The 15,239-nt window shown below is 32.0% G+C and overlaps 2 protein-coding genes across 6 annotated transcripts in view; both read left to right on the forward strand.

Moving 5' to 3' along the window:
* The window catches only part of LOC127700211 (uncharacterized), a 34,529-nt gene extending 31,774 nt beyond the window's left edge, over positions 1–2,755 (forward strand). For 2 of the 3 annotated variants that reach the window (XM_052203628.1, XM_052203630.1), the window contains 2 exons: positions 79–163; positions 978–2,755. In XM_052203628.1, the coding sequence (XP_052059588.1) occupies positions 79–163; positions 978–1,255 (363 nt within the window). In that variant the 3' untranslated portion in view covers positions 1,256–2,755. Of the gene's footprint in view, positions 1–78; positions 164–421; positions 538–977 lie in introns of all 3 variants that reach the window. The other variant, XM_052203629.1, reaches the window with a different exon arrangement.
* Positions 1–15,239, forward strand: part of LOC127700210 (uncharacterized) — a 289,648-nt gene that overhangs the window by 143,339 nt on the left and 131,070 nt on the right. The window lies entirely within an intron of this gene.

The following is a 15,239-nucleotide window of genomic DNA, read 5'->3' on the forward strand; positions in this document are numbered from 1 at the left end:
AACTGGTTAGGATTATATTTTGATTATTCCTCAAATGCAACGTGTTGCTTACGTATGTTATTTGTTTTTATTATAAAGATAGCGAAGATAATAGCTGCTCATCGTCATACACAGTTAGAAGCAGAAGCAAAGCAATTCATAAAACCTTTCATTCCAGGCAGAGGTAAAAACTAAATTGAAATAGTATTTATTTGAGTATCTTTAATTTAAATGAGTGTGCAGTTTGATCATGATTTTATAATGAAGTATGGGGACAATAGGTTTTTGTGGCAAATGAAGGCCCTGAATGGGCATTCTATAATTACCACTGAGCAAGCAACAACCAGTCAACATTAAGACACAACTTAAATCGTTTCAAAGATTAATATCTAATTATTAACGTAACGCTCTGTTTAACGTCTTCCGTTTAACTTATATTTAGGCAACAGCAATTTATCGACGTTAAAAAAAGGGTTAAGAAGAGAAACCAAGGTAACAAGCAAAAATTGAAGGTGTCGCATGAACTCCAACAGGAGCGATACCGAATGCAGCAACAGGGTAAGCATCTCCTGTTATGCATGCATCACCCGCTGGGCGAATCCACAATCAGTCGAAATGTTACAATAGAGAATAGGACACATTTTACGATTACATATATATATATATATATATTTGACGACTTTTCTGGTTTCTAAATTCGATATTGGTAAATGTGTTCTCTACAAGAAAATATATTATTAAAAGTCATTAGAAGCGCTTAGTTGGGTAAACTTGACATGGTTGAACAAAATAATACTCCCTTGCAGTCATTTAAACCAAAATAAACTATAACATGTATAACCATGAAATGTATATGTTGTTGGATTTAATTAACAATAAAAGTGTCTTTTAAATTAGTTAACAATGTTGTGAAGAACATTATGTGGGATAAAAATAATTCTTATTTTACATCAAATCATTGTAAAAATATGCTACTGCACGTTATATATATTTTTTAGGAATTTTATCAAATGATAACCTGGAAAAGATGGCTTATGTTTTAGCAAAGGATTGGGAAGTTTTTGCAAAGAAACTAGGGTTTTCGAGTGATGATATTAACAAAATAAAATCGAACCAACCTGGTGAAGTAAGACGTACACTAAGAGTGCTAGATCTCTGGCGGCTGTCAGATGGCGCTATTCAAAAGGGAACAGAGTTGGTAAAGAGTTTGCACCAAGCTGCAAGGGCAGCTCAATGTGGTGCAAAGTTACTAAGCATGATTTCTGAAGATCTATAACTGTAACAAGACGATTTGAAACGTTGTTCTACTGTAATGTTGTTGCTGAAATATTTGATGTATCCAATAATTATTATATTGATATTCATGTATATATATCTATATCAAACGTTTTTCTGCATAATACAGTGGTGTGTTAAATAATCTTCATAAGGTACCGTAAATTATTTACTATCGGTTGCCTATGTCTATGCATTGCGAAAACACTTGTGGATATTTAATGTCGTAGTTTTTGTAACTTCTTCATGTAAATCCATAGAAAGTTTATATTTTGTTTATACTTTCTTTTCCCATGAAATTCATTAAACTAGTATCAAACCAAAAGTAATAAATATGTGGTTTAAAGTACTTAATCCTTATGTCGTGTCGTATGTCCTTTAATTGAACAGTATCTACTAAAGGAAAAAATTCAAACTTTTCCGAAAACACGTGTGGCTAAAACTGAATGAGTTATAGTTTGGTTTGTACAAGTTATTCCTTGTGTTCCTGTTGTTCCTTTGTTTTCCTCTTATAGTTGATGTGTTTCCCTCGGTTTTGGTTTGTAACCCGGATTTGTTTTCTCTCAATCGATATATGATTTTTGAAAACCGGTATACTACTGTTGCCTTTCTTTATAGGCATAATCTCTGTTTGTGATGTTTATCTGCAAATCATTTTATATGCACTTTTGTTTGTCAATTTTTCAAACAATAGAATAATAGAATATTATGGATGTATGTGACGTCACAAATATTCATACTACGTACTTGGATGCAAATACGAAAACTTTAGTTATCAGCCAGACCCTTTTATTTTCCGTGTAATTAATAAATAGTCATAATATACAAATGACAGCTTCTTTCCGTTACGATATTTATGTTATTATAATTGTCTTAGTTTGCCTAGCCGCATTTTAGACTGGTGGTAGAATTGAAGCATCCAATGCAAGATATCGCTTGATTTGTAAAAGTATAATATATTACTAATTTGTTAACACAAGGCTGTTTTTTAACCAGATGCCGTCAATAACCAGATCATTGTTTGAACAATTTATATGCTTCATTCGTGACCCATGAATAAGTTTATGAGAATTTATTCATGACAAAAATATTAAAGAAAAGGACTTTATTTAGCTGTGCTTTTGTTTTCGAATTTGTGAATATTTGTTTTTTATCGCAAATTATTTCAATTTTTGACAACACATGTAGCTATATGTATTTTGGTATAAAGCCCGTTTCAATTGGATGAAAGATAAATGTTTGGAGGCTTCTTTGAAAGAAACTGGTTTATTTCTTAAGTTGTACAGTTTTTGATTAATTTCATTTAAATTTGTAGAATTGAAAAGTGTAAATTAAGAGACGAAATAAATGCAAACACAGAAACGTTAATGTAGAGACCTAATAATCCTAAAGAATATATTGCTTTAGATACAAAGGTTATAGATACCAATCATTTCATTTTTGTGCACCTGAAAGATATCAGTTAATTGTTTCTTTATTTTTATTAAATATTATAAAACTGCTATTCAGTTGAAGAATGTTATAGTATTGTTTATGCAACCCTTGTATGTTTAAAGTAAACAGAGAAAGAATGTAACTTGAGTATCGTTATATTTCATAATTACAAATGAATCTGTGGTATATTATTTTGCTAGCGTAACATACAAAACAAAATTTAATTTTGATGAAAGATAAATTTTTGGAGGCTCGCGCATTAATAATATTGGATCAAATTTCTACCTACTTCTAGATTGGAGAAATGGTTTAGTGTTTAAATTATTTCTTTATTTAATTTCTCGGTTGACATTGTTAAAACGCTCTCCTTCCACAGTTTGTTTGATTCATCAGATTCTTTAAAGGGAGACCTCACTTATCAGTACATAGATTTTGCCTTTTCTACAAACGTATCTGTAACAAAACTAGAGGCTCTCAAGAGCCTGTGTCGCTCACCTGACTCTACTTTGGTTTTAGAAATCATGTAAAGATAGATAAAAATCATAACAGATACCCAAATAATGATTGAGGCCAAATTTGGTTTAATATTGGTCCCGTTATTTAATAAAATATCCTGGTGGCCATCTTGAACAGTTAATCGGCAACAAAGTAGCAACACTTGGTCAGCACCTCATAAGGAACATTCATGCCAAGTTTGGTTTCATTTCATTCAGTGGTTAACTCTAAAAGAAGACATTTGTATGTATTTCCCATAGGGTCCTATGTTAAACTAAGTCCCCCCTGGCGGCCATCTTGGATGATGGACTGACTGCAAAGTACCAACACTTGGTCAGCACCTCAAAAGGAACATTCATGCCATGTTTGGTTTCATTCAATTCAGTGGTTCTCAAAAAGAAGACATTTGTTTGTATTTCCCATAAGGTCCTATGTTAAACTAAGTCCCCCGATAGCGGCTATCTTGGATTATGGTTCAGCTGCAAAGAAACAACACTTGGTCAACACCTCATAAGGAACATTCATGCCATGTTTGGTTTCATTCCATTCAGTGGTTCTCTAATAGAAGACATTTGTATGTATTTCCCATAGGGTCCTATGTGAAACTAAGTCCCCCGCTGGTGGCCATCTTGGATAATGGATTGACTACAAAGTAACAACACTTGATCAACACCTCATAAGGAACATTCATGCCATGTTTGGTTCCATTCCATTCAGTGGTTCTCTAAAAGAAGACATTTGTATATATTTCCCATAGGGTCCTATGTTAAACTAAGTCCCCCGCTGTCGGCCATCTTGGATGATGGACCGACTGCAAAGTAACAACACTTGGTCAGCACTTCATAAGTAACAGTCATGCCATGTTTTGTTTCATTCCATTCACTGGTTCTCTAAAAGAAGACATTTGTATGTATTTCCCATAGGGTCCTATGTTAAACTAAGTCCCCCGCTGGCGGCCATCTTGGATGATGGACCGACTACAAAGTAACAACACTTGGTCAACACCTCATAAGGAATATTCATGCCATGTTTTGTTTCATTCCATTCAGTGGTTCTCTAATAGAAGACATTTGTATGTATTTCCCATAGGTTCCTATGTTAAACTAAGTCCCCCGCTGGCGGCCATCTTAGATGATGGACCGACTGCAAAGTAACAACACTTGGTCAGCACTTCATAAGTAACAGTCATGCCATGTTTTGTTTCATTCCATTCACTGGTTCTCTAAAAGAAGACATTTGTATGTATTTTCCATAGGGTCCTATGTTAAACTAAGTCCCCCGCTGGCGGCCATCTTGGATGATGGACCGACTACAAAGTAACAACACTTGGTCAACACCTCATAAGGAACATTCATGTCATGTTTGGTTTTATTCCATTCACTGGTTCTCTAAAAGAAGACATTTGTATGTATTTCCCATAGGGTCCTATGTTAAACTAAGTCCCCCGCTGGCGGCCATCTTGGATGATGGATCGGCTACAAAGTAACAACACTTGGTCAGCACCTCATAAGGAACATTCATGCCATGTTTGGTTTCATTCCATTCAGTGGTTCTCTAGGAGAAGTTCAAAATGTAAAAAAGTTAACGACGTCGACGGACGACGACGGACGACGACAGACGACGGACGACGGACGCCATGTGATGAGAAAAGCTCACTTGGCCCTTTGGGCCAGGTGAGCTAAAAAGTAAGATTCTTTATGGAAAATCATGTAATATATCAGAAATAAAGTTGGTCATCATACATAAGCGAATTCAAAGATTTGATTGGTGTTCTTGTAAAAATCAAAATATACCATCTAAGCATAAATAAAGGCAACAGTAGTATACCGGTGTTTAATAGTCATTAATCTATTTAACTGAAACAAATCCTGGTTACAAACAAAAACCGAGGGAAACGCATCAACTATAAGAGGAAAACAACGGAACAACAGAAACACTTAACTGCCACAAAAACAAACGCCAACATACATAGATAATAGACTATTTGATAACAACTGCCATATTCCTGACTTGGTACAGGACATTTTAAGAAAAATGGTGGGTTTAACCTGGTTTTATGGCTAGCAAAACCTCCTGCTTATATGGCAATATTAAAAATACCGCTAAAATGACAACACTACGTGACAGGAATACAGTACAAATAAACACAAGTACACTCAGGACAGAGAAATACATAAATAAATAATATAATAGTACATTACAACATGTAAACCACAGAATAACAACGGACACCTCGGTTTTCATTTGAATATAAAAAAAGATTGTCTGATTTATATTATGTATCAGTCAGGGGCATTACTTAAACAAGTAACTTTGAAAATTACCTATACAAGTTATGTTGAAAACGAGGCTACTTTGAATATAACTTATCGTAAATATTATTTGTATAAGTGTCCATTCATTTAGATTTTACTAGCTTTAAAAAATTTTCACAGACATCTGGTTATTTTTCCCAAGAAATATAAAACAGATCCTCCTGAAACACTAATTGCCTTTCAAAACTCTCAATAACAAATGCACGCAATAATTTCTGAATTTACAGTATTTAAGTCTGCTTTGTTTTCTTTTGTATTTCAATTGCCTTTGCATTTTAGAGCAGTTAAATATAAATTTGGATTTAATCTGAAGTTGATTCGGTACTTAGTAGATTTCATGGCACAATAACACTTTATTATTTAAAAAAGCATATGCAAACTCTATTTACTGATCACCTTAACTAATCATTCATTATTCAATCAATAATTTCAGATGCGGATCCAGGATTTTGAAAAAGGGAGGGGGGGTTGGGGGGTGGTGGGCGCAGGCCACCAAACAAGATAAAATTTTTAGTGGAACAGATAAAAAGTCTGATTAACCTTAAAACAAGTTTCATAAAGGGGCGGGCACCCTGGCCCCCTTAAATCCCCCTTGCATTTAATTAAAGGACTCTTTCCATTTGTTTAACTTAACGGTTATCTGTAGTACTTTTGAATTCAAATTTAAGAAAACAATTCACAAACTTGTATAGACAGAAATAATGTGAAAAGCGTGATATCATATTGGATTTCAGCTTTTTGTTCAGTTTTCTTTGCATTGATGATAATGCCACATGTCGAGCAGGATCTGCTTACCCTTCCGGAGCACCTGAGATCACCCCAAGTTTTTGGTAGGATTCGTGTTGTTTAGCCTTTAGTTTTCTATGTTGTGTCATCTGTACTATTATTTGTCTGTTTGTCTTTTTATTTTGGCCATGGCGTTGTCAGTTTGTTTTCGATCTGTGAGTTTGACTGTCCCTCTGCTATCTTTCGTCCCTCGTTTAATATCCATTTAGGGCTTTTGGATGTTCAGATTTTTTCTCTTAATTTAGAGCCAGCAGCAGAACTATTTGTGACATTTTTACCTATTGTGTTTGTTTGTTCACACATCGTTGTCAATATAATGGAATGTGATGTAACTGGCATGCAAGTGAGAGGTTTAGCTAGCTTTGAAACAAGGTTTAATCCACCATTTTCTACATAAGAAGATGCCTGTACCAAGTCAGGAATATGACAGTTGTTATCCATTCGTTTGTTGTGTTTGAGCTTTTGATTTTGACATTTGATTAGGGACTTTCCTTTTTGAATTTTCCTCGGAGTTCAGTATTTTTGTGATTTTACTTTTTTCTTGTACAACTTATATAGTTTCTAATATTAAAGCAGGTATAATTAAAATGTTAAAATTCTGTCCACTGCGAATAAACTTTTTCCCATTCAATATCAATGTTCACAATTTCAAAGCATGTATTGTCTACCTTTTCTGTTTTTCCATATTGTATTTTATTTGTAATGCAAAGTTATATTCTATTGTTACACAAGTTCTGCTGCTGAACCCCTCTTGGTAGGAAAATATATAAGTTTTGGCATGAAATCGACGATATTTGTTCTGTTATATGAAATATCCCCCACCTCCTTTTCAAAAATCCTGGATCCGCGGAAAGGTACTTGCTTTCCTCTGAATTTGCTATTGTTACATCTGGAAAAAAAGCTACCAATAAATATGCCCGACGATCATCGATGTCACATTACAAGAACCCATCTCTTTGCTGATCATAGAAAAATAAAAGATAGTTTGGTAATATACATGTATTGTTTAAAAATCTCAAGAGAAACATTCCCATACAGAATCCCTATCAATACGTAATTTCTCCTCTCTTGATAGTGAAATTGTAAATATGTATATTGATCGGCAAGCCTCGCATCTTGAAAATTATTGTTTCGAGGAAAAAACTATTGTTTCACACTTGATGCTGTGTTAGAATGTATAATATCATTTTTGTCGAGCCTTCGACTTTAGTCGAAAAAGCGAGACATAGCGATCCTACATTCCGTCGACGTCAGCGGCATCCACAAATATCCACTCTGTGATTAAAGTTTTTGAAATTTAAATAACTTTCTTAAACTATCCTGGATTTCTACCAAACTTGTAAAACTAAAATTCCATTTTTTCCGTATTTTACTTATGAATGGACTTAGTTTTTCTGCCGGGAAATATTACATTCACTCTGTGGTTAAAGTTTTTAAAATTTTAATAACTTTCTTAAACTATCCTGGGTTTGTACCAAACTTGGACAGAAGCTTGTTTATGATCATAAGATAGTATCCAGAAGTAAATTTTGTAAAAAAATAAATCCATTTTTTCCGTATTCCGTATTTTACTTTTAAATGGACTTAGATTTTCTGCCAGGAAACAACACATTCACTCTGTGGTTAAAGTTTTTAAAATTTTAATAACTTTCTTATATTATTTTGGATTTGTACCAAACTTGGACATAAGCTTGTTTATGATCAAAAGCTAGTATCTAGAGGGAAATTTTGTAGAAAAATAAATCCATTTTTTCCGTATTTTACTTTTAAATGGACTTAGATTTTCTGACAGGAAACAACACAATCACTCTGTGGTTAAAGTTTTTAAATTTTTAATAACTTTCTTATACTATTTTGGATTTGTACCAAACTTAGACAGAAGCTTGTTTATGATGAAAAGCTAGTATCTAGAAGGAAATTTTGTTTTCTTCCAGTTAAAATTACATTCAGTCTGCAGTTAAAGTTTTTAAACATTTATTAGATTCATAAACTATCCTTGATTTTTACCACACTTGGACAGAAGCTTCTTACAATCAAAAGATAGTATCAAGTGGAATATTTTTATTGATTTACTTCCTCATTTTTGTTGAGCCTGCAATTAACAGAAAACGTAGGCGAGACACTGGGTTCCGTGGAACCCTTACGAATTTTTATATATGATCAGCATACAAAGTCAGAGAATCTAAGTTCTTCAATTTAAATAACTTTGTTTAATCTCATTACTGATTAAACGTTTTCAGCGCACCAGAGTAAAAACTGTCTATTTTAGATACTTTTTTTTAATATAAATCAATTTGATTCAAGTCTAAATTTTATAGTGAAATTGATATTAAAAACAATGTTCAAACAAGCTACATGTTCAAACACTGAGTTTATTTTTATATGCTTTCTAAGAATATTTATACAAAGATAGTGAAACAACGACTTGTATCCTTCCATCTATCAAATGGGTGTTTGAGAATAGAAAGCAAATTATAAGTACCAAGTTTCAGAGGAAAGTATGTTGTCAATTTTTTTCTTACAATGAGATGTTTTCAAAAACCTGTAATTACTTGAAAAAAATGACATATTCAGCCATTCCATGACTATTTTTTTTTGTTACAAAAGTGAAGGAACATAAAATTTGGAATAGTTATTTACGAAAGTGTCGAAATTTAACTACAGTCATTACTTTTACTCAAACTTACTGTTGTGAACTTGCAATTGCCTACGTTGAGTATACAAAATCTCCCTTTGATCTCCACTTGGCCACGAATAAGCTCACATAATTGCGTGTCCGATAAATTTGGAGTAACTATAAACTAATCTAAAAAATGGTTTTACTTCATATGTTATACCCCTCCATACGTTACCATACCTATTTAAGGAATAATTTGGGATTTTCTGTGGACCTACGCAAATTTTCAGAAAAAAGTTTCACTTCACTCGTCAATTTAGAATACTTTAACAATACTTTATAACAATAAATATAAATAATAATGAAGCTTATTCACTCAAGATTTTGAACACTATAAGTTTTATTAATGTTCTAGTAAAAATAAGACGATCCAAGTTTAAAAAAAAAACCACGAGGTATGCACGTTTACAAAAAAACCGTAAACTCTTACCTTTTGTCACGGGACCAATGTCTTGACCTTAGAAGCCGTTAAATCGTTTGCCGTCCAACTACTGTGTTGAAGACCCATTGGTGGCCTTTGGCTGTTTTCTGCTCTTTGGTCGGGTTGATGTCTCTTTGACTCATTCCCCATTTACATTCTCAATTTTACATATGTTCCTTAAATAATTGTAATTACTTATTCTTTCAAAGATGTAAAAATAACTTAAACAAGTAGTATTTTTGTCATTATTTTTAAAGAAACCTTGTATCTCTATACTTCTTTCAAATTTAATGAATTCTTAATTTTATGTGATGAAATGATGTAAAATTTCATAAAAACTACATTTAGTTTCTATTGAAATTTAAAATAACCCTTCTGAGTAATTTGATAATGTTTAAAAACTAAATTTACCTGTACAAGCAACTAAAAAAAATAACTTGTTTAAGTAACGCCCCTGACTGATGTAAAGCTTTATACATGTATTACTTTGTTTGACATATTCACCATAAGAGGAGACTATTGTTCAAACTGGAATTTAAGACATAAAAACACAGAGACATAATTTCACTCCTATGCATGAGAATTAAAAAAAAAGTGTCACAAACTACATGCCTTAAAGAGAGAGTTAAAACATAAATAATACAAACAACAACGGGTAATGTAACGATAAGATCTATTTAGAAAGAAGTTAGAGAATACTAAATTAGGGAGATGTGGTATGATTGCTAATGACACAACTATCAAACAAAGCCAAAATGACGTGAATTCAAGCAACTCAAAGTCACAACGGCCCCCAACAATGAGAAAATCACATACTGTAAAGCCAGATATAAAAAGCCAGAACTGACAAAATGTGAAACAATTAAAACGAAAAAACGAAAAACCAACGTTATGATTCATGTAAAAAAAAACGAAAAAGTAACAAACAACAACATACGACAACCACTAAATTATTTCAAAAGACACAAAGTACCGATCTAAGCCTATAAACATTACTGTGGATTCATTACTATTACTGGAATACAAATGTTCGTGGATTTCATGGGTATAGGTAAATACTGGCAACAGTAGTATACCGGTGTTCAAAAGTCTTAAATCGATTGAGAGAAAACAAATCCGGGTTACAAACTAAAACCAAGAGAAACACATCAACTATAAGATGAAAACAAATGAACAACAGGAACACTGAAGTGCAACAAAAACAAACGCCAACATACATAGGAACGAACTATTTGATAACAACTGCCATATTCCTGACATGGTACAAGACAATATAAGAAAAAATGGTGGGTTGAACCTGGTTTAATGGCTAGCCAAACCTCCCGCTATCTAAAATCACGTATCCTAATAGTAAACAAAATAAAATTTACTATATGCCTGTATGCTTGTTTGCAAATTTTGCCAAAACTTCAATTTGTTCTATAATGCACGAAAATTGGTATCCAAGAAACTACAATTTATCTTTAATACACGAAAATTTGTATCCACGGAATAAATTCACAGTAACATATAAATCTTTTTCTCCCAGACAAAAGTATCAATTATTACACATCCAACAGGTTAAGTGTAAAAAGGTCTTTAACGGTATGAGAAAAGCATGACCGTGTGTAATGCCAACATATAAGTACATAATATCGACATGATGTATGACCATAGGTTTTTATAAATGTATAGCAATACATATTAGTGTATGTTTAACCTAAACAAAAAAAAACATTTTAGTACCGATAAAAATAATATTCAAACATCTTGATACGGTGTTAAAATCATTAGTGTACTTCGATCATATATACATTTATCTGCTTTATCCGCTGTAGTATATCCTCTATTCCATCGCATGGCGTGCAGATACATGTATCTCAGTTAATACGTTACGCTTGAGCATGTTCAGACTAAATGGATTCGTTCACATGAGTATGCTCCTGACACAAAAACTGCTTCATCAGAATTATGAAATGCACCTTGTCTTGTAAGGAGTACATCCAATGCACTTTAAGACAAATTAAATTTTACATTACTATGTGCAGTGGTTATCGGTACAACTTATTGAAATAACTACAGGAAAACTATATAAAATTCTTGAATTTTATGCGAGACTCCAATTCGAATTTATTTTTTTTAAGTTATGTTCATTCTTATTTGACTTTGGAATGACTAGTTCATCAAGAATATTTGTACTTTTTCATTTGATCTTTTTGGCAAGTAAAAATAAAGTTTGTTCAATGATAACTTCAAATTAACTTTTACTATAAAAAAAAAAGGAGATAGGATGGAAAACAGCCCAACATTTTGTATGATAATAATTGAACAAGTTTTACGGCTGAAAGATTTCTCCAATGGTATTCTTTTTTTTATATATCTTTTACGCTTATAAAATTAAATGATATTCATCTTAAATAAATCAATTGTTATACAATGTACAGTGTCTTTCATTTCAATTTACATTTTCAAGGCGACCTGTTTCAAACTGAAAACAATGTGCATGGATTCTATATTTTCAAATTAATGATTTAGATATATACTTTTCTTACTAAAGCTAAAATTGTAAACCGTGTGTGTCGTATGTATATTTGTAAAAAATACATTTTGATGATTCTTCAAAATACGATTTTGCTTCGTTTGCATAGTTATCAGTAAGTGGTTGTTTAAAAATTGATAAATTTATCTAAATAATATGAGCTTTAAAAATTTGGGTACCCCAGAAAATATTAATAACACTATATATATATTTCATTTCGTTTGAAATTGGGTTTTGCCGTTTGGTATTTGTATTAATTATATATAGATGGGAACTAGTGTAACTAGTTCTGAAACTAGTTCTGCAAGAGTATGTACTATTTATAAAGTTTGATGTTACGTGTACAAGGCACGAGAAAAGTTTTGGCGGTTTCTACGGGTGGAGTTTTATGGTACTATATAAGGTTTGGCATTTAAATGTATTAGTATCGAAGATGCTCGCAGTTACGTCGAATCTTCACGAAGTTAGTCACATTAGTATATATACAGTGGCAGTTTAAAATACATGACATATATGTGTCAAATAACGACAATAAAGTTTCGTAGTCATAACAATCATTATGGTCAATACTATATAGATTAAACACTGCTTGTCGACCTTGATTTGAAAATATTTTCTGAGTTGGCAAACATATTGCAATTAAAAAACATAACACTATTAAGAATATAGAGTAATCATCTATTTCAATCGATTTTAATTTAAAAACAAATTTTCTTCAAGTTTAACCTCTATTTCTGAAAACTACAGATTTTGTTTTTGCTAGGTTTATATACAAATACTTTCTAAGTTTATAGGACTGACGACCCTGGTGCATTATTTATATTTCCTCTTCATTTACATTCAGTGAAGTAGATAGAGAAAATAAGGATATTCTTTTCAATAGACCATTATTGCGCACGCGAAAATTTTCCATCTTATTTGACATATGACTTGCTATTGATATAAAATCTGATGAATTTCTATCTAAATCTGTTATTACAACACTATCTAATGTTGGTTTTTTTTAATAAAATACTCAAATCAGCAATACATCCATTTCCCTTTATTTAACATATTTAAAATTAGGGCATGAATGTGGAAGGGTAAAAATGACATCTGTTGTACCATACTGTGTTGTGTTTCCCTCAGTTTTAGTTTGGAACCCGGATTTGTTTTTTTCTCAATTGATTTATGAATTTCGAACAGCGGTATACTACGGTTGCCTTTATTTATCTTTTGTACCATAACCTGGTCCGTGATAACAACATTTTCATCAATTCATTTCAGCAAATGTTCAGTAGTCTGGTATTTATTAAGGATATCAAAAAATTATCAACAGTCGATACCAAGGAAATGACTTGATAGATGTAAGCAAATTTATTAAATTGAAATTGAATTAACAAACAGAACTCTATTTACAGCAAGTTGATAAATAATGGAAAGTTCTGAAATATTAGATTACATATCAACTTGGTTTTATTTTTAATCTAGTCCAAAATTGAGAATACATCCTCATACTGTTAGGGTAATTCCCATATAAAGACGTCCATAATCGTTTTTGTAAAAACATCATAGAATCAAAGGCAAAAACTCATAAATTGTTAGGGTTCACAGCCCATCCTTTTCTCTGAAAATGCTGGACCCACTGCTGATAACTGGACAAACCTGTATATTGCATTCGGAATGTGAAAATATGGAAAGAATATGACGTCAATAATAACTTGACAAAATCAAAGTTTATTCATCTAAAGAAAAACACTGTGTTTGTATAATGTTAATGAAATGCACCTTGTCATGTAAGGAGTACATCCTACGCACTTTAAGACAAATTAAATTTTACATTTTGGTTTGAAGGAATATCGGATCAAAATAAACATTGCAAATGCAAAACGTCAATTATCTAGTTTCATTTAATCAAGCAAAATCATAACAAAGACATGTCAGATTACATGCATTTTTTTTATTGGAAAAAAAATGATCAGAAGTCTGGTGGCAATGCAATAACACAGGACGAATGTATGATAAGGCCACTTGTTGATCCCTTCATTCAAAAGCACAAATCATTATAAATCTATGAAATAAAATCCTTCAGATATTCAAAATACTTTCTTTTAACCTTCAAATTTTATAAAGCATTTCAGGAAAAACGTTCAAGATTCTACCATAATGACATCTTTTTCAAACCTTCCTATTACATGCGAAAAAAATGTATTTTCCGTCAGAAAATACAAATATTAATTATGAACAAACATAAATAACCAAGCACATGTCTACATCATTACGTGATGTGACCACATTTGACTTCATACATACTGCAGCGATGCGAAATTGGTTGATTCAACTGCTGAATTCAAGCTTACGGTGCTCATTTAACAGTCCTAATGAAGAGTCTAATCTTAGCATTGCCCGGCTTTTGCTAAATATTTTGTACTTTTTGGTTGATAAGCTCTTTGTTTTTTTAATATGTTTCACATTTCTAAATATTTTGGCCTCGATCAACATCGAAGAGACAGTTATTGTCGAACAGTGCATCTGGTGAAGGCAAATTGGTACCGTTAATGTTAATGAAAAGTTTAAGGGACCGATTGACGTCAATCAAACTCATCTCATAAACGTTCAAGCCCATGTGTGATTTAAAAAGAGGGAAAGGATGCTATAAATTATAAATCAAAAGTCGAAACAAACACCAGTCTGAAAGAGTCTATTAAAAAAACTAAAGATTGGGCTGCACGAATCTCGAATTGTCAACAGCCTTGTCGGTTTCTATGATTAAATGTGCGCACATTTGTGCATCTTCTGACAAAATAACCACGATCAGATAAACAAATACTTATTTGAAATGCATATATCGAAAATCGTTGAACGATGTGGGCGAAATAATTAAATCAAACTTTGTTTCTTTATAATACTGCGAATTTTAATGGTCAATTTATTACAATACTTCAATTAAATTAATGGGCGACACCATAACGAGATTATTGTAATATATAATTAATTTTATTATTCCCTAAACTTAATTTTTCCAATAAAGTGATAGGTTATCAAATATTGTAAGTTGTTATGATTTTGCCCAACTAAAATGATTATTTAGATAGTGTCGAAAATCGTTGAACGATGAGCGCGAAATTTATACATCAAAATTTACAAACATCTCTATGATACTGCCTATTTTCAGTCATGACAATGCTTCAGTTAAACTAATGGGCGACACCATAAAGAGATTATTGTAATATATAATTAATTTTATTGTTCCTTAAACTTAATTTTTCAATACAAAATATAGGTTATCCAACATATCTTTTTTAAAAACGACAATAACAAGACAGCAGGATCAAAAAGTTATCGCAGTTATTTAAAGCA

Source organism: Mytilus californianus, unplaced genomic scaffold (genome assembly GCF_021869535.1).
Source record: "Mytilus californianus isolate M0D057914Y unplaced genomic scaffold, xbMytCali1.0.p SCAF_5, whole genome shotgun sequence".
Classification (NCBI taxonomy): Eukaryota; Metazoa; Mollusca; class Bivalvia; order Mytilida; family Mytilidae; genus Mytilus; species Mytilus californianus.